This window comes from Eleginops maclovinus, chromosome 5 (genome assembly GCF_036324505.1).
Source record: "Eleginops maclovinus isolate JMC-PN-2008 ecotype Puerto Natales chromosome 5, JC_Emac_rtc_rv5, whole genome shotgun sequence".
Classification (NCBI taxonomy): Eukaryota; Metazoa; Chordata; class Actinopteri; order Perciformes; family Eleginopidae; genus Eleginops; species Eleginops maclovinus.
Window position 1 is genome coordinate 9,667,614 of NC_086353.1, and position 19,124 is coordinate 9,686,737.

At 39.3% G+C, this 19,124-nt stretch overlaps 2 protein-coding genes and 1 pseudogene across 2 annotated transcripts; 2 read left to right on the forward strand and 1 right to left on the reverse strand.

Moving 5' to 3' along the window:
* Positions 1-4,963: 4,963 nt before the first annotated feature.
* Positions 4,964-6,828, forward strand: LOC134864420 (solute carrier family 22 member 7-like; annotated as a pseudogene).
* A 1,686-nt stretch (positions 6,829-8,514) lies between these two features.
* LOC134865214 (solute carrier family 22 member 7-like) lies at positions 8,515-11,753 on the forward strand. The gene is made up of 9 exons (XM_063884683.1): positions 8,515-8,960; positions 9,058-9,161; positions 9,267-9,421; positions 9,511-9,679; positions 10,040-10,163; positions 10,293-10,402; positions 10,540-10,754; positions 10,880-10,988; positions 11,145-11,753. Exons 1-9 carry the CDS (start codon positions 8,580-8,582, stop codon positions 11,359-11,361), a joined length of 1,584 nt encoding a protein of 527 aa, XP_063740753.1. The 5' UTR covers positions 8,515-8,579; the 3' UTR covers positions 11,362-11,753.
* A 171-nt stretch (positions 11,754-11,924) lies between these two features.
* LOC134865211 (ATP-dependent RNA helicase DHX15) lies at positions 11,925-18,584 on the reverse strand. The gene is made up of 14 exons (XM_063884679.1): positions 18,395-18,584; positions 17,256-17,592; positions 16,881-17,074; positions 16,601-16,760; positions 16,116-16,334; positions 15,843-16,010; positions 15,576-15,662; positions 15,305-15,454; positions 15,041-15,149; positions 14,745-14,936; positions 13,623-13,745; positions 12,807-12,997; positions 12,499-12,668; positions 11,925-12,396 (listed from the first exon to the last, which is right to left on the reverse strand). Exons 1-14 carry the CDS (start codon positions 18,457-18,459, stop codon positions 12,279-12,281), a joined length of 2,283 nt encoding a protein of 760 aa, XP_063740749.1. The 5' UTR covers positions 18,460-18,584; the 3' UTR covers positions 11,925-12,278.
* Positions 18,585-19,124: the final 540 nt, after the last annotated feature.

Sequence of the window (19,124 nt, forward strand, 5' to 3'; positions counted from 1 at the left end):
GTGAAAGTCTAAACGGCATTTCACGAAACACTACAACATTTCATAAAACCCTACAACATTTCACGAAACACAACGACGTTTCAAAAAACACTGAAACATTTCAAAGATTACAGAAAGGGTATTCATTTTAGGGAGAACACTCCTTGTTTGTGATTGGACAGAGCTAGCCGGAGAAACACTGCTGTGATTGGTTGTTTGATAGCGCTACTATGCACAAATGACCAAACTCTTTCCACCCTTTATATATACTACTGCGGTGACACATTGAAGGACATAATTCACCATTGTAGTGTTGTGGGTGGGGAACGTGTTAGAGTGTTTCCGCACCATTCATTGGCTCTACACTATATAGATTGTAGTCTATTGAACCACACTTTTCAGGGTTTGTAGGATGAACTGTCTTCTGTCTTGTGTATTAAATGCCATCTACTGTACTCAACTAAATTAATGTCTTCTAATAACATATTTCTTAAATGCATTCAAATTAACTCCTTTATGGAACTATTTTCTCCCATAATTTAAATAATCACGTCGGGGTCACCAAATTGTAGGAAATGTTCTTTTATTCGAAGCCCAGGAGTCGATTTTAAAAAAAACAAAGTGAAGCTTCTCATATAAGTTTTAAAAGGAGTATTTAATAAAAGGATGCAGCAGTAGGTTTTACAAAAGTTTCACAGCTGTGGCTCAATAGCACGGTACACACGTCCACAGGCCGCTGAATGAGTGGAGCTTATCAGTAGTTACTGTCTGGCGGTCCGGAACAAAAGAGAGATCGATTTCACAACACCAACATGTTTTATAGAACCACCCCTTTCCGGTCATAAAATAAACAACTTCAAAATAAGACGAGCTCCGGTCTGGTGCTCTCATTGGTTGGTAGCGGGGGGCTGGATCCTGTTGGCCGCTTGTCACATGGGGTTCTCCGGACTCTTCTATTGGCTGAAGTCGTCAGGGGCGGGTCCTCCTATGACGTCACTGTCGCCATCTTGTTAGGGATGTCCTGAAGCTCTCACCACGATATTCTATTATGCAATCCTTCTGAGGTTTATCAGTTATTAAACACGCAATAGTACTATTGCAGCATCAATGAGTGAGCGGTAGAGGCGGTGTGTTTAGTATGTAACTCCACGCGTCCTTCTCCCTCTACTCATATATACAATACAATATTAGCTATATGCTATCTGAGGCCAAAAGCAGCATCCGGTAATAATACTGGAATTGGACAAATATGGTCCGTCCAGAAACAGTGAATTATCTTTTAATGTTCCGTTTAAATATATTGATTATTTCTAACAGGTTCTAACATTTTTTTGCGCTACGGACCGGTTTCATTTAAGACTATATTTTCACGGACATGCCTTCAAAGTAAGGGGGGATACTGGGTTGTAGCACTTTTTTACTGAGGAACATTAACATTTGCCACAACCATAAGGCGCCACTTATGGCTGCGTCCTTAATTGAAAGTAGTTTCACTTGCGAGTAGAACCGGCACCGCTTCAGAAGTACAGCCGGAATATACCTTTCCGGTCTTTCGTAAACATCAGGCTTCGGTTTACATTTCATGAGCTCGCTACTAATATCACAATCAAAATATCTTCTTGAAACGAGTACCGGTGTCCAGCAGACAAACATAAGCCAACAAACACACAGAGTTCAGCAGAGAGAACACATTTCTCCACACAGACACACATATCACGTGAATGAGACGAGCGTCTTGACCTATGGTATTGACGTGTTGATGTGTCAAGAGACACACACGGTGTATCCGGTCATTTTTCAAAGTAAAACATCTTTCAGATAATCACTTAAATATGTTTTTATTCAATCTTTCTGTGTGGCCCGGTACCAAATGTCCCTTGCACTTCAGGGCCACCGTATATGTGACAGGGGCCTCCCCTGCCTCCCCTGACTGCACGTCGCTGCTTTGTATCAATTTAAAAGGGAAGATCAACCTTATCTTTTTAATTGTTTGAGCTGTAGGATAATAGAACAACGAGCTGCTGTAGAACAATCATAACTTCAACATTATAATCATTTTTTTAAAAGTACAATAAACACAGAACACATGGTCAAAATTGTTATTTAATGTTCTTAACACCTGTGCCATTTCTTAATTTCAATGTTCTGCAGTGACTGACATCCAGCAAACGCAAACAGGCTTATCAGATCGTGCATCATAACAGATGTTAAAAATAGACACCAGAGAAATTACATTTCATGAACCTGAAATGTAGGTTGTCTGCCAGGAAGGCAGGCTGACACAGCAGTCACACACTTGACTCAACAAGACAGAAGCAGGAGGGAGTTGGAATTTTGGTTAAATAATACGACAATGAAATGTATACAAAGATGTTTCTATAATTCCATTGAGAAGAATACTAGACTAAAGTAAAAGCGTTGTTGAACATAGAAAAAAGGCACAACCTCATAAGGGCACTTTTCAAATATATGATGGAACAAGAAACACCTCAGGACCAACCATACTCTATCGACCCCACAAACTAGGCCTTGTTGATAGTCGTAGAATGCCAATCTTAAAAGCCAACCTTGTTTGATGCTGTTACCTAACAGACAAAACAGGTTTGTTGTAGAGTAAAATCGGCTTTCAAAATATGGGGCACTCAAAACCGGCACTGGGGTTACAGTAATCTAGGCCTAGTGACTACAATATAAAAAGGGCTTATTCCAATTCAGTTACCTGTCATGACACCTACAGTACTCATCTAAAGATTAATGTTTGCATCCTTCAGATCACAATAACAGTTATTTATGTGACTCCTATTTGGCTCCTTAGTGGAGGATAATATAATCAGTAGAAAGATTCCAACTTCATGCAACAACAATACAACAATTATTCCACACAAAAATAAAACCAGGTTAAGTAAATAAAAAATCTTCACAGGAGATTGGAGTTTCTTCTCACATTCATACTTTACAGACCAGACGTTCATGCAAGATGGATCAAAACTGAACACAGTGCAAAAGTGACAGCTTTTTAATTTACTTGTGTTCTGGAAACTGCTTCTATAATCACGTACAGCTCATGCTGCCTGAAATAATCAGGGGGAGATGAATTTATCATTTGTTGATAAGAGAAATGTGATCCTGGTACCCTGTCCACCATGTGTAATGCGTAACAGGGGCAAAGGCAGACTATTTGAAACATGTCCATACATAAAGTGCTTATGTCAAAACAAACAAACAATTAAAACAGTACAAAACGACCTTAATAAAAGAATGCAGTAAAAGGTGGAGATCAACAGCTTAACATTCAAAGACAAAAACTAAACCAATGTGTTGGTTTTAACAAAGGAAGATGTTATCCAGAGCAACAGTGTGGCTTACGTTGTGTGTTTTTAAAGGTCTTTAGACAATAATAGAGTGCTATGGCACAGAGGAATAAACTGGATTAGGCTTTAGTGAAATAGAAAGCAATTGTTAGCAGTAGCAATACATTTCTGTTTTGGTTGTATTAATACACCGCACAAGTAGGACCCATCTCTTTTATTGGGATTTAGTGCTTCTTCTATACTATACCAAATGAAAGTCAGTTAACATTTTGTTAAATAGCTTCCATGTCATGTTACCCAGTGACCTCAAATTAATTTACTATTACTACAACAAACAGGGCCCACCTCTTTTTATTTGGTTTTAATTCAACTTCTATTTTGGGACGAATATGATTATTATTAATAATAAAAAATATACAACATAAGAATTGATAATATCATAAATGAATAACATGAAAAGAATATTTGCGTTCAGCAAAAATCTTAAAACATAATAGACTCCTGTTTTTGTCATAACATAAGAAGAGATGTGTCCTACTTGTCCAGTGTAGTGATACTATACTTAGGGTGACCAGATTTGAGGTGGCGAAAAAGAGGACACTTGCGATTGTTGGGGGGTGGGGAGAAGCGCCAGTCAATTTAAGTACACGCTTAATGGTCCCAACAGTGAAAACCGGGCGTTTTCATGAATTTATAAACCCCCCCCCCACCCGGACGCTCCGGACACTGTTTGTTTGTTTACAAGAAAGGGATGAGCTGACTCTATATCCTGAGGAAGTTGAGATCCTTCAACGTGTGCAGCAAGATGTTGGAGATCTTCTACCAGTCTGTTGTTGCTAGTGCACTCTTCTTTGCTGCCATCTGCTGGGGGGCAGCATCAGGGCCGGTGACACCAGCAGACCGAATAAACTGATCAGGAAAACTGGCTCTGTCATCGGCAACAAACTGGACAACTTTGAGGCTCCATCATGGATAACCCCACCCATCCTCTCCAACTGCCACTGGACAGACAGCGGAGCTCCTTCTCCAACAGACTGCTCGCGCTGCGCTGTCAAAAGGACAGGTACAGGAGAACATTCCTGCCCACTGCAATAACCCTGTACAACAATTCACCTCTGGCTGGTAGAGAACTCTCTGCTCCATAGCCTGTCTGTTAACGGGAACACTTCACTCTCACTTGTTACTTTACACTTACATTGTACATTTATACTTTATTTAATAATCCTTACTCTGCACTATAATGTAAATAGTATCATGCGTTACTTTTTGTAAATTAAATAGTCTACTTTAGTCTACTACATTTTACCTGTTATTTATGTTCATATTCAACTGCATATATATATAATGCCGGTTTATTTTTATTTATATTTGTTCTGTAAGATGTTCATACTTTAGAATTGTTTATTTCTTATTTCATTTTATTTCCATTCTGTTGTTTATTATCATCCTGATTTAATTACAAAAACATTAAGAGAAGTTATAACACAAGTTATAAAATCTATTACTTGTTCTTGGTCAGATAGTTTAACTTCACAGAGAAGTGAAGTTAATACTAGACTACTGGAGGATGAACGCTTGCTTTTTCCCAGTGTCACTGTTGACACTACTTCTATTCCAATGTTACGGAAGACTTTTTGTTCTCTAACAGACCAGGGTGTTAATTTATAATACATATGTCTCACAGGTTTGGCAGGAAAAGAACGCTTCTGATCTCCATACATCGTCTTTGGATTTGCAAGTGCTTTTTCATACAATTTCATCTTGTTTGCTGTCATGAGGTTTCTCACTGGATTTGGAATTTCTGGAGTCAACATAATCGCAATTGTTCTTTGAAAGTTTTATCTTACAGTACATTTTTTTTGTCGATTCACATCAAATTAATGAATTGATATATACTGTAAAGCTTTTTGTAATTTGTAACAGACAAAATATAACTAATATATATTTAGCACAAAATATAACATAGCAGAACTTTAACAACATTATCAAAACAACAAACAATGTTAATTCAGCTGTATTTTCTTTTAAACTGTAATGAGCAGGCAAATATAGATACATTTGCATCATTTTTTATTAAAAGGCAGGTCTGAATGTCAATCCCAACATTAAAGTTTCTATCAGATTAAAATGAATCATAAAATATGACCTGCGAAAAGTGTAATCAAACATATCTCACATTACTGTTATCCTGCATGATAATATTATCTTCGGTTTGATTTGATTGGTCATTTTCTATTGCAGGTATTGAATGGATGGACATTAAGCACCGAACTGCAGTTAGCATTTTAATTAGTCTGGACTGGTTTTTGAACTGCTCTGCTTCCTATTGTAGCCTATTTTGTGAACGATTGGCGGTACCTCACTGCCACAGCAACCTCCCTGCTGATTCTGGCTATCATCACATGGTGGTATGGATAAAGTACCACATGGAACAACCAATTTCCTGTCAAAATGAATGCTCATATATTGTGTCTTTAATTAAATCCTACTAGGTGGGTCCTTGAGTCTGCCAGATGGCTGTTAAGTAATAGAAAGCTGAAAAGTGCTCATTTTTACCTGAGCAAATGCGCAAAAATCAACTGCAGAGAGCAGTTCATGGCTGACCTGAAGCCTGAGGTACATCATGTGTATGGTTTACTTTTTCAGTCATTGGTATTCTATGTAGCTGACAAATGGTTTCTTTTTACACTTCAGGTTCTGGCCGAGACTATGGTATCAAATAACGAAGAAAATATTTGTATTTGGACCTCATAAAGACGCCCCAAATGAGGAGATTGACTCTACTTACTGGGATCTTGTGGTATATTTCTTTGATAGATTTAAATATTGGAAACATTCAACTCTAATACTGTATATAGCCACGCTATCAGCATATTAAACTGAGTTGTCCTGATATAGGAAATAACTAGCTCAGCACATTTTTATTTCTGCCTTCGTCCTCTATTTTATTGCTTGTGAGATTTGACTGATAAGATTTATCGCAAGCACAAGTATTGTTTCTATGGTTACCTGCATATTAATATAGAGTACCTTGCACACTGATAGTGTGGATACATTGACTAAGTGTATCTTTATGTGTCCTGTTGTATTTTTGTAAAAGACTTCTGCTTAATAACAGCAATGATGGCTTTCTGTTCAGTTCAAAATTTACATTGTTTACATTTACTTAATTTTGGCTCATAGGTTTGGAGTGTCCTGTACGTTTTATGGAATCAGCTTAAATGTTTTGTCACAAAGTTCATCTATGCCGTGATTGAAATTCTAGCAAAGGTCTTTATCTGTTTCACGTTGAATAAAATAGACGGATGAATCAGGCTGGCACACTTGTCCTGACTGGACTTTGTATGATATGCAACATTTTTATTCCACAAGGTAAGTTATCAGTTCATTTTTATATTATTTCTTTCTATATTTTTCATAGCCAAGATGTCCTATTCCACAGCCAAATGCAAAAATGTTCTTCCTCTGAATTCTAAGGTGCCCGCTGGGATATGAAAACCCTCATGCAGGGTCCAAGTCTGTTGCAGCGTTTTTCTAGCAGTAGGACATGCCCAAAATACCTCCACAGAGAGGTGTTCATGAGGCATAGTACATTTTCAAGATAGAGCTTCTCCTCCTTTGTAAGGGAACATCCAGTCATCTTGTGAAGAAAACCTATTACAAATACTTTCATCCAAAATCTGATCCTTTTAGCCCCTACCCAGATTCCCAAATATAGATGACTCTTAAAAAATGGACTGGTACATCGAGAGCTTCACCCTAAATCATCCAAACTACTGATTGATTAACCACTCCATCTTTCTCATGTGTTCAAGCCTCAGAATACTTGAACTCCCCCTCACTCGCTCCCAACTCAAAGAAAGCAATCCATCTTGTGTTTTACAATGCAACAAATATCCATCACACTAGAACATGCAGTCTGAAGAGGCCAGCAGAACTACATGATCTGAAAAAAAGAGATGAACATAATTCCCCCCTTGGGCACATCTGTCTGTGAAGATCTAAATACATAGGTGACCATGCCTAACTTTGCCAAAGCTGAAAATTCACTGAAAAACACTTGACCAACCCCCGCCCCCACACACACACACACACCCCCTTGACTGACTTCAAGAGTGTGCACAAAATGTCCCTAATCTGAGGGAGTTTCTTAGCCTCACATAAACCAATAACTTTATTTTTCATCTTTTTTTTTTTACACAGGCAAGCGGATTAGGTTACATTTCCTTCATGGCCCTCACCGGTGTTTCTGTGTCCCCTCTTATTATATACAGTATTGTCTTCTCCTTGGTGGCCTTTGCTCTAGGGCTGTCAGCTTGTTTACTTTCCAAAACACACAATGTCCATTTACCAGAAATCATTGAAGATGTGGAACAGTCAAGGTACAGTTTTTTGTAGCAGAATTTTAAGTCTTGAACTGTCACAAGATGAATTTATGAAAAGTATACTACTTTGTATTTCACAGGGCAATCAGTCTGGACATCTGAAGAGACTTCTGCTGTTTATTCATGGAAATGAATATTAGAAATTGGAAGATTATTGATGGTAACATGTTCAAATAGAGAAACTGTGACATCCTATGTCATATGTTAGTTTAGTTATGTAAGTCTTACATAAGATAAATTCTGTATGCATTTTTATAACATGCAAATAAAAAACGACCCTTGATTCATGTCTGCTTTTGTGTTGTAATGCAAGGAGGAAATTATATGTCTTAGAGGAAATGTAATGAATTGCTGACTGCTTTGAAACCCTCTTTATTAGTCACATACATGCACACAGCAGAGCACACAGTGAAATTAGTCCTCTGCATTTAACCCATCCTAGTACTAGGAGCAGTGGGCAGCTATTGTGCAGCGCCCGGGGAGCAATGGGGAGGGGGGATTGGAGGTGTCCGGTGCCTTGCTCAAGGGCACCACAGCAGGGCATAGGAGGCGAACTGGGACCTCTCCAAGTAGCAGTCCACTTTCCATATTTCAAGTCTGTTCGGGGACTTGAACCGGCGACCCTACGATTCCCAGTCCAAGTCCCTACTGACTGAGCCACTGCTGGACGCTGCTTTAACTATTAACACAAATACTTTCTTTGCTTTGGACTTACACGGACAAAGTTATTTAGTGGTAAGTGAGGTAAAATATTTACAATTTTCAACTGAAATCAGGCAGTCCCTGGGTTAGACAAAGGCCAAAGGTAGTCTTATCTTGGTCTTTTTCAATGTGAAGCCATGAGCGTATGAGGATTTAGTTTCCTCTCGGTTTCAAAGGATTTTGCATACAGGTAGAGGCCACAATGAAGTTTGAGAACATTCTAGCAGACATTGATGGATTTGGAAGATTTCAGATAATGATAATTGTGATCAGCTTCATCGGTCGCTTCACATTGCCGTGCCACTTCATGCTAAACAACTTCATAGCGGCTGTTCCCCCTCACCACTGCGACATCAGCTTTCTGGATGATGGAGGATTTTTTGGTAATTTATCTCAGGCAGAGAGGCTTATTGTAACTATTCCAGTCCAGGACGATGGGACTCTTAACTCCTGTCAGATGTTTGCAGAGCCTCAGTATTATCTGCTGCTGAACTCCTCCAGCAGGACTGAAGTACCAACAGTGCCTTGCCAGAATGGATGGGTGTACGATAACGCCACCTTCAAGTCAACGCTGACCTCTCAGGTGAACTTCATTTCTTGTTAGTCACCATGGACCTTTTGAGAAGCTCATGTCCTCAAACACCAGAGTGAACATCTTTCTTTCTATATGTTTATTCCAGTGGGACCTGGTTTGTGATAAAAGAGGGAAAAACAAAGCAACTGCTACAATCTTCTTTGTTGGAGTGATGTTTGGAGCTGTGACCTTTGGAAGTCTGAGTGACAGGTATCGGGCTTGGCTGTTTAGTATGTAGCTTTAAACTAATTACCAGGAGTTAAATCTCTAAATCCTTCTTCAATTAAATATTGGAGAATATTTTGCTTTCCGTAGGTTCGGCCGAAGGATCATGCTGTTGGTGTCCTATGTGTCTGGAATGCTCTTTGCTATTGCAAGTGCTTTTTCTACGTCCTACTTGATGTTTGCAGTGCTGAGGTTCTTCACCGGGTTTTGCATCACCGGCATCGTCATTGTCTCAGCAGTCCTCAGTAATAACATGTTTTCACGTCATGTTGAGTTCACGTCAGAAGTTTAGGCCACCAAATGCTGAAGTTGAAACCTGATTTCATGTTTGCAGGTGTGGAGTGGGTGGACATCAAGCACAGGAAACTGGTTGGGGTGATTGATAGCTTATCCTGGACATTTGGGAACACAGTATTTGCAGCTATTGCTTACTTTGTGAACGATTGGCGGTGGCTAATTGTGAGTGTCACCTCACCTCTAATCTTGGCCATCATCACCTGGAGGTAAGACTCAGAAGCTCAGCTTTACTCTAATAGAAAATCCCTACAGAAAGCCCGGGAGGGGTAGTGATTTGGGTTGTTTAACATTTGCATTGTTTAAAGATCAACATTGGGGGATGAAAAAGTGATGTTATTTAATCACATTTTATTGGATATTTAGTATATTTGGTCTTTTGCGTCTCTTTTGTCGGTACACAGTACATTTTTGGCTGCACCTGTACCCAACTGGGGCTAGATAAGATACTTGATTAGATACATTTTATTATTCAATTTAGTTTTGTTTTTTTATGTAAACATGCAATACAACTCATTAAGATGTAAAACAAAAGGATAAAAAAAATGTGTCTTTGTCTTCAACATTAGGTGGATGCCAGAGTCTGCAAGGTGGCTCATTGCCAACGGAAAGCTGAAGCAAGCTCAGATGTATCTGAAAAAATGTGCCAAGATGAACCGAAGAGAGGAGTCAATTCAGACACTGAACACAGAGGTTATCACTTTCCATGTGACATCAAGAAAACTAACAAGATCTCAGATGCAGTCTTGGCCCTGTAATTTTAACTTTCAATGTCATTTGTTCACATTGTGGAAGTAATAATGCTGCTTTGCATTCTTTCAGACACTAGCAACTATTGTTGTGACTGAGAAAAGAGATCGGACCTATTCCTACCTCGATCTGATACGAACACCAAAGATAAGGAAACTGGCTCTACGTACTGGTATAGTTTGGTCTGTATTCCCAATGCCAATCTCCTGAATGATTTTAGGCCTTAAATGTTATGTCTTTGTGTCAGAAAGGTCAGTTATACATTATGAAACACAAGCTATCAGTTTGATTGAATGAGTCTCACTTTTCCTTCCTTTAGGTTTTGCGTGGCAACTGCATTTTATGGTATCAGCTTCAACCTCACAGGCTTCGGTCTCAACATCTACCTCACTCAGTTTGCCTATGCTAGTATTGAGCTCCCAGCCAAAATTTCTGTTTACTACTTACTGGATAAGATCGGCAGACGACGCACTGAAGTGGGAGCTCTGCTGATGACTGCCGCATGTCTTGGAATGAACATTGTAATACCTAAAGGTACGGCACTCATTGAAGACCACAGACTGTTGGTGTTTAAACAAGAAATTACACTCATTATTCCTGAAAATATAAACAACTACAACAATAATATACCACCCCTGATGCTGATGTTCTGCTTTCAGATATGTCTGTCGTCAGGACAGTGGTGTCGGTCGTGGGAAAAGGGTTTTCTGCTGCATCCTTTGGGACGATTGTACTCTACAGTTCTGAGCTCTATCCCACTGTTGTAAGGTAAATATGGCCTTTGTTTTCTTATCAATCTGAAAAGAACATGTTTCCTTATTAAGATTTGTACACATTGAACATTGAATAAATCCACTTATTCTACCTTAACCAATAAAATCAGCATTTAGAGCCTCAACGTTGGTCTCTTATCGTTCTTTTCAGGCAGAACGGTATGGGTTACAACTCCTTCATGGCTCGGATTGGTGTAGCTGTGGCTCCTTTGATTCTCTTACTGGATGAGGTGTGGAAGGAGTTGCCTCAGGTCGTACTTTTCTCTGCGGCTGTACTTGGGGGGATAGTGGCAAGAATGCTGCCCGAGACACGAAACAGGTGCCTGCCAGAGACGATAGAGGACATTGAAAGCAGTGGTCAAATTTGAAGTAGAATTATCTTCAGATAAAGTTTGGTTGGTTGTGAGGAAACATTGAGAGATGGAAGGAAAACCGACGGGAGATTATGCTCTGTGTTAGGAGTAAAACTAAAATAAGATCTATTGACAGTTATAGGAAAATAAATTAAGTCAATATAATATCTTGTTAAAGAACCAAAACTGATCCATTTGGGGCTCCAAACCTCAGGATGGGTATCAATGTAATAAGGTGATTTAAATATTTGATGCATGTACAGTGATTAAAATGTATCCATAATAAATGCCCGAATAACCATATCGTAAAACTCTGTCACCTTTTTATCTGTATATCACAAGATGACTTCCATGTAAGGTAATACACACAGCTTTAATAAAGTAACCACTGAGATAAACTTACCTCACTGAAATGTGTTGATTTGTCTTTAGCATGCCTAAATTTGTTTATATATTTATAATCAAGCAAATTAATATTTGTACCTACTTCTTCACCAAATCAGTATCTTATCACAAGACAATACACTAGACACCACACTACAATTGGTAGGCTTAGCTAATGAATATGTACGCAGAGATTAAGTCAAAGCTTCTTTATTAAAGAAACAAAGCAAGCACAAATGTTTTTTTATGACTCAGCAATCTCCTTAAGAAAAGTCAACCACATCTAAATGACATGTTTCTGATATTCCTTTTGAAAATCTTAATAGCCATGTCTAATATTTGCTGCTGATATTTTATCTGACATTACAGTTAGTTACAGAATTAACATTGATGGGGAAAAAAACCAAACCAACATTGATAGGAATAAAATAACAAAAGAAAACAAAATATAAAAATCAAAATGCCAAAAAACATTAAGATACAATGATACAAGAAGATCTAAAACTAAAAGTATGCAGTTGTTTTCCAGGACACCTCTTGGCTGTTGCTCAGTACTGGGAATACTCCTTGCTATCTAGTTTGGCAATGATTCGCTCCAGCTGTCTTTTAGCTTCACATTGGGGGAAGTTACTCATTTCATAGTACTGAGGGGCAATCTTCACCAGCCTGCAACAGAAAAAGGAAAGAAATATGTCAGGAGATCAAACCATACTCAACTATATGAATCTTTATGAACATGTAGTACTAGAGAAATGATTGCACACATACCACTCTGGTTTGATGTCTGTGCAAGTGCGGATGTAGTTTTTGGTGGTCAGGACAAATTCATTGTAGAGCACCCACTCTGGTTTGTGGTCCAGGACTGTGGATGGATGAAGTTGTACCACTTGGTTGTCTTTGACAGTGAGGTAATGACCTGTGCGCTCCAAATGAGCCACCTGGAGGATAAAAAACATATTAAATAATATGGTACAAAATCTATGGTACACACTTCAGTTATATCCCGTTGTGAAATATGTCATTAGATCAGCATCCTATCAAAGAGCTACTTAAAACATATCCTAATCTGTGTTCACCTGCATGAAGAAGCCGGTGCAGAGGGCCCTGCGGATGTTGGTGTAGTAATCTCTGCTGGTGAACTCTGTGCTCCGGCGGGGCAGGTTGAAGCGGTCCATGATCCTGGACAGCTGCTGGCGAACGTTGTCAGCAGACATCAGTGAGCGGTAGTTGACAAAGTTGTCATAGCACCACTGGTTGGCCTCGTGGTCTGAAAAAAGCATTAGAAGGAATCCGACATCTGGTTTAGTCTCAGGAATTTAAGAGAAGAATTATATTTATCTAACTTTGTGTAATGTAAAACGAGTCGCTTAAAATGATAAACGCCACTGAGAATTATCATCCATATTTACAGTCACTGGAACAAGAAAATGATAAATCATCTTATCAATATTTAAAAAGTGGACAAAGTAAGCAAAAAGATGACACAAAAGTGGATTAGGAGTCCAATGATCATTTTACTCGTGACAGAGTGTTTCAATGGTGCAACATGAAAGAAAGACACATGTTGCAGAACTCTCCAAAGTTTACTTGAACTGCTTATTGTTACTGCCAGTCAATGTTTAACTTTTCATTGAATGATGAATGTGCAGTTTGATTTTGTGACATCACAACAGGTTACTGGTACCTTAAACCAGTTCGATGTTGAAATGTAAAGTCTCCACAGTAAATAGGAGAATCAATAGAGACATCCCAAGATCACTTTGAAGATCAACTTTTCAAATAAAACGTTTGTGCATATTCATAGAGCCAATGTTATCATACTTAACAAGGTAAATTAACAGTTCTTTAATAAACATGTCTTAAAACATGCCTCAGAAGGGAGTGGTGCTCACTTTGTTTGAAGGCGTGGTAGACGTTGAGCAGCGTCAAGTGATCTCCATCGATGTGAGCAAACCTCATCTTGGACTCGTCTGCTGCCTTCTTAGCCTCCGTGGGCCGGACAAAACACTGTGGGACTAAACAAGGTTGGTATGGGCCCCAACAAAGCCGCCCATAGGGATGAGTCACATATTCACAGAAAAATGGAGCAAAGCCTATGATGCTAGGGCACTCGACACTGCGTTGGGACAGGACAGGACCACAAGCTCTATCAAAGGGGGCTGCAGTCTGTTCTCATGGTCATTCCAACTGTAATGGCTATTAGCTCGTAGAGAGGGGGGTCATTAAACCACATCTGTAAAACAAGAGTTTTCACACAACTACAAAGTGTTAGGTACACCAGCAATGCTTTAACTTTTCACGATTCAGAAATGTTGCTTCTTCTAGACATAACGCTTAGGCTTTCAAGAGAGCAGGTAATAAAATACTTCCAGGCTAAATATGATATCTATACATAACGACAGAAGTTAAAATTCACAATGCATTATTTCAATGAAAAAGGAAAACTCTGATAAATGCGAAGAATACGAATCAAATATTATGTGGTGCCTGCCCTATCCACCTCTGAAACACTCATTTGAGAAGTCAACAACATTTTGCTTCAAATTTTAGGGTTAACCTGTAGTGACTTCACTTTGTGAAACCAAATGCCAGCTGCATGGTTATTTTTAAAAATGGCATTGATGCAGAAACTATTATTCAATATTATGATGATTTCAAATACAATAAATGAGTTAGAATATTTATTTATCACTCGTGAAAATCTTTGTATAAACTTTGTTCTGCACCTTACTTAAAATTGTTTGCCACTTTCTTACATATAGATACAACCATCTGTATGTGTCACATTAAAAAGGTGAAGACTGAAGTGCTTCAGCTACCTGATCAAGACATGGGAATTGAAAATGTTTAAACTAACCGCCCTCATTCACATGCGTTTCAAACTTATGTGAACAAGCTTGATTCTAGGCAGGACACTTTTCCCCCGGAAACTACCGTATGTAGCAGTATGTTTAACCGCAAGAGACTCGGCCTACAGAAGGCAAGGAAGACTTCAGCCCAGTCCTGGGCATTACCTGACAGCATGGCAGTAATGGAAAGGATCTCATTAGAGCAGTTAAACTCGCAGCTGGCAATGACCATCTTAGCCAGCTGAGGGTCCAAAGGAAACTCGGCCATCATGGAGCCCAGCTCCGTCAGGTCGCCGTCATCATTGAGAGCTGCCAGATAATTCAGCAGCTCGAGGGCCCTCATCAGTGTCTCTGGGGCTGCAGAAAGGGAAGAGGCGACAGAAAGGTCAGGGTGATGCCGTAGTAGAGATTTTTTTTATTGTTATTTAATCATTTCATCTGACTGATGCAGACGAACTCACCTGGTGGGTCCATGAAGTCAAAGTGCACAAGGTCATCGATGCCCAGCTTTTTCAGCTGCAGCACAACAGATCCCAAGTTGGATCGAAGAATCTCAGGGTATGTGTTATCCTGGAATGGGGGTGTTGACAATTTTAACAATAAAAAAATCTTGAACGTGTTAACAATGTGTATTCATTCTAAGAACATGCTTAAATAACTCAGATTTTGTTTTTGTACACTTCTAAATCTCAAGTGAAAATACGAGTGAAGCTGTTGTTACTTGCCTGCATCTCAGTTTTGTAGGCCTTCTCTGTGTAGAGGCGGAAACATTTCCCTGGACGTGTTCGGCCAGCTCGTCCTGCCCTCTGCTGGGCGGAAGCTTTACTGATGGCCGTGACAAGCAAAGACTCAACTCTGATACGAGGATTGTAAACCTAGAACACATTTGAAAGCATGTTTAAAGGAAATGGTTGACTCAAGACATTGATGTTGCACCATATTAAAATACAGTATCATGCAATAGAAATCCAGCGAGTTGAAATACACTTGGTCTACCTTTTGCTTTGCAAATCCAGGATCAATGACAAACACCACACCGTCTATTGTCAGAGAGGTCTCAGCAATGTTTGTCGAAACCACAACCTGAAGATTAAACAAAAAAGGGAGCGTCAGATATCTATTATCAAAATATGATATAATAGGAAATATGACACCAGCAGATTTTATATAATTTAAAGACAGCCACGGAGGCGAATGCGTCATTTTATCTGGTGTGATAATCCTTATAGAGTCAAATTAAACGGTTATATTAGTTAAATGTACCTTTCTTCCTATTGCACCATTGGGCTTTCTTGGAGGAGGTGCCTCAAAGATCCGTTGCTGCTGCTGCGGTGGCAATGTGGAATACAGTGGAATGATTTTGATGTCTCCAACTTCAGGTCCAAGGTCATCTACCTCACGCTTTATCCGTTTGCAGGCCTCATCAATTTCCTGAAATACATTTTTTTTTTTGTACTTGGTGCGTTGAGGAAACAGAACAATGCAGCTATGATGCCCATTTCACAGTACCAGTAATACAAGCGCCACATGTCTTACCTCTTGACCTGTGAGAAAGAGCAAACAGTCTCCCTCTTCTTCCTCACACATGTGAATTTGGATGACAGTGCGGATTGCTGCCTCGAGGTAGTCTCGTTCCGGTTCTGGAGTGTAGAAAATCTCTACAGGATGTGTACGTCCAGGAATAGTGAGGAGAGGACAGTTGTCGAAGTACACCTGGAACTTCCCGGCATCAAGCGTGGCACTCATGACGATCACCTGTGTTTGAAGAAAAGAGTTAGTTTTTGTTTTTTAGACTTGAGTTGGTTTTCTCTTAGCACCGATAGGATACAAAATGTAAAGTTCTTAGTTATAGAAGAGATTGGTCACCAATAACTGCTATTCAGTGCAACTACCACACATTCTTTATCTGTGGATAGTGTTATTAAAGAATCTGTGTACGGTCAAACTGAAAATGTAATTCTATAGTGATAATGGTGGGAAAATTATTTCTTCATTGCAGTCACTCAAAAATGAATAGGTACCTTCAGATCTGCTCGTTGACGCACAACCTCCTTTAGTACTCCCATCAGGATATCTGTTGCCAGGGTTCGCTCGTGGGCTTCGTCCAGAATGATCACACCGTAACGCTCCAGCAGCGGGTCATTCATGGCCTCTCTCAGTAACATACCATCTGTCATGTACCTAAAGAAATAAAAAACATGCTTGTTGGATTGAGATGGTTTGGAACTCAAAAAAATTACACTTGTTGCCTTGTGCCTATAAGAAGAAGATATTGGACATTATTACACTTTAATCACTTACTTGAGGATAGTCTTAGCAGAGCTACAGTCCTCAAATCGGATGGAGTAACCGACTTCCTGTCCAAGCATGACGTCCATTTCATCTGCCACTCTTTGAGCCACACTCATAGCCGCCACTCTCCTAGGCTGAGTACAGGCTACAGCCCGCTTAGGTCCAGGCTGGCCCTTGACCATGTCTACGCACCACTGTGGGATCTGGAGATTGAAGCAAAAGTTGCATTTAATTGAGATACAAATAATTTAGAGGGGAATTCACTTTTACGCAGCAAAGGGCCATCCTACTGGATTTGCTGGTACTTCAAAAGCTTTCAACAAGCATTGCAAAGCTTTTAATATTTAACATTAAGAAGTCTGTCCGCTATATTGCATTTCTGACCTGTGTGGTTTTTCCAGAGCCAGTTTCTCCAACAAGGACAAAGCTCTGATGACGTGTGATGATATCGCTGAAGTTTTCCTTGTACTCCCACACTGGAAGTTGTAACCTCTTCTTTAGGATCTCGTAGAAGCGTGGGGTGTGCGGCAGGTTGGTGAATGGGTTGATCTGTTGCTGCATAGCCATCTGCTTGATGGGTGCCAAGCAGGGCATGGGCACTGTGATATTAGTAGGGCCAGTAGAAGGCTTTGAGTCTCTGTCACGGTCTCTGTCCCGGTCCCTATCTCGGTCCCTGTCCCTGGAGCGGTCCTCACGGTCTCTGTCACGATCTCTGTCTCTCCTGTCAACATCAGAGCAGGGAATCATAACTATTTCCAATGTAAAAGATATCATTGTAAAGCTACTTTGTCATTGCCTGCCTATTCTGATGCCAAAATTGCAAAGGTTTAAGTATTGTTTTTATCTGTTAACGTAGCAGATCACTACAAAATATAAAAACACCACAACAGAATGAATACCTCTTTTACAATTCTTCAGACTAACATTATTATATTTAATTAAAATTGGTGTTAAGTGACATAACAAACCAAATGAATGAAGTCATAATAAAGAAGTTGTGTCTTGTTGTGGTCATAGAAGCCCCCAAGTTTCGGTTAGCTAAGCAATCAAGCTAGGCAAGAATAACGTTTGTTGGGAGCGCTTTACGTGATAATTTGTAATAACATGCTATCATTCCAAAAATTCAAACACAGACATGTGTAGCTCAGGAAATCCACCTAACGTTAGACTTAAATCAGCCAACGTTAGCTAACTAACGTTGTTAGAACGTTAGCCAAATACACACGTGCCTGAATGGTGAACGGTTGATAGCTATAGCCGTCCTCCGCAGCTAACACTGACATGACGTTATTAACACAGTGTAGCAAAACACAATATCATTTTAACTCTATACAAGAGGACATTCAGGTAATGGTAGGCGGAGACTCAGACCAAAGCTAGAAAATATAAAGGTTATGGTTGTATTATCCCGGTTTTGCTTATCCATCAATTGTGACGATTAGCCAAATGATCTCGCATCAGCTAACAGTTAGCTAGTAGCTAACCGTATAAAGCAGACATGTTTCCTCTGGAGCTTCACTCACCCTTCAGACCTCTTCTTGGTGGAAGAGTAGTCATCCCCCAAATCCAGGCGATGTCTTTTGGACATCTTTAGGGAATAATTAAGCTTGTATTTGATTAATTAGCGCAGATACAATTCCACCGGGTAATACGGAGCTAACTCCAGATTCCTTTGCTTGTTTTTTTTTCTTTTCACTTTTTTTTTTTTTGACAGCGGCAGTACAGTTTCCATTACTGTCCCCTGCTGGTCCGGAGTATACACTGGCTTCAGCAATATTCGTCAAATGGTTTGTGATGATTACATATTAGATTTGAAGAGGTTTATGTATCACTGTTGCACAATACTATAAACCCATATATTTACAATATGGCTGCTATACCGAAAGTGTTGTAAGTTGACATGTTTACATGGATATACTATGCTGTCTGCTTCAAAAAACTAACTATTCAATTAACCAAAAATGTATTCCATTATATTCTAAATATCTACTATTGCTGTCTGATATTAAGACATTTGCATGGTTTATTTATTGTTTTTAAATATTAAGTTGAGTTGAGGTTGGATGAATTCCAAACCAAATCGTTTTACTTTGGGATCATGAAATTATAAAATACTTACACAAAAAAATATGTTATTTTCACTAACTTAGTGCTGAATGTATTCATTATTATTCTAAAATATATATTAAATGTGTTTTGTGTGGCACACATTTTTGATTGGTGCTATGTCTTGAATTGATTTTTAAAATACCT

Excerpts from the sequence above, each read along its gene's own strand:
- LOC134865214 (XM_063884683.1), top strand. The coding sequence starts at position 8,580 with ATGAAGTTTGAGAACATTCTAGCAGACATTGATGGATTTGGAAGATTT. Across the intron at positions 8,961-9,057 it reads AGTCAACGCTGACCTCTCAG|TGGGACCTGGTTTGTGATAA; the intron begins GTGAACTTCATT and ends TGTTTATTCCAG. Across the intron at positions 10,403-10,539 it reads CTACGTACTGGTATAGTTTG|GTTTTGCGTGGCAACTGCAT; the intron begins GTCTGTATTCCC and ends TCCTTCCTTTAG.
- LOC134865211 (XM_063884679.1), bottom strand. The coding sequence starts at position 18,459 with ATGTCCAAAAGACATCGCCTGGATTTGGGGGATGACTACTCTTCCACC. Across the intron at positions 17,075-17,255 it reads GCTCTGGAAAAACCACACAG|ATCCCACAGTGGTGCGTAGA; the intron begins GTCAGAAATGCA and ends TTCAATCTCCAG. Across the intron at positions 13,746-14,744 it reads CATTACTGCCATGCTGTCAG|TCCCACAGTGTTTTGTCCGG; the intron begins GTAATGCCCAGG and ends AACCTTGTTTAG.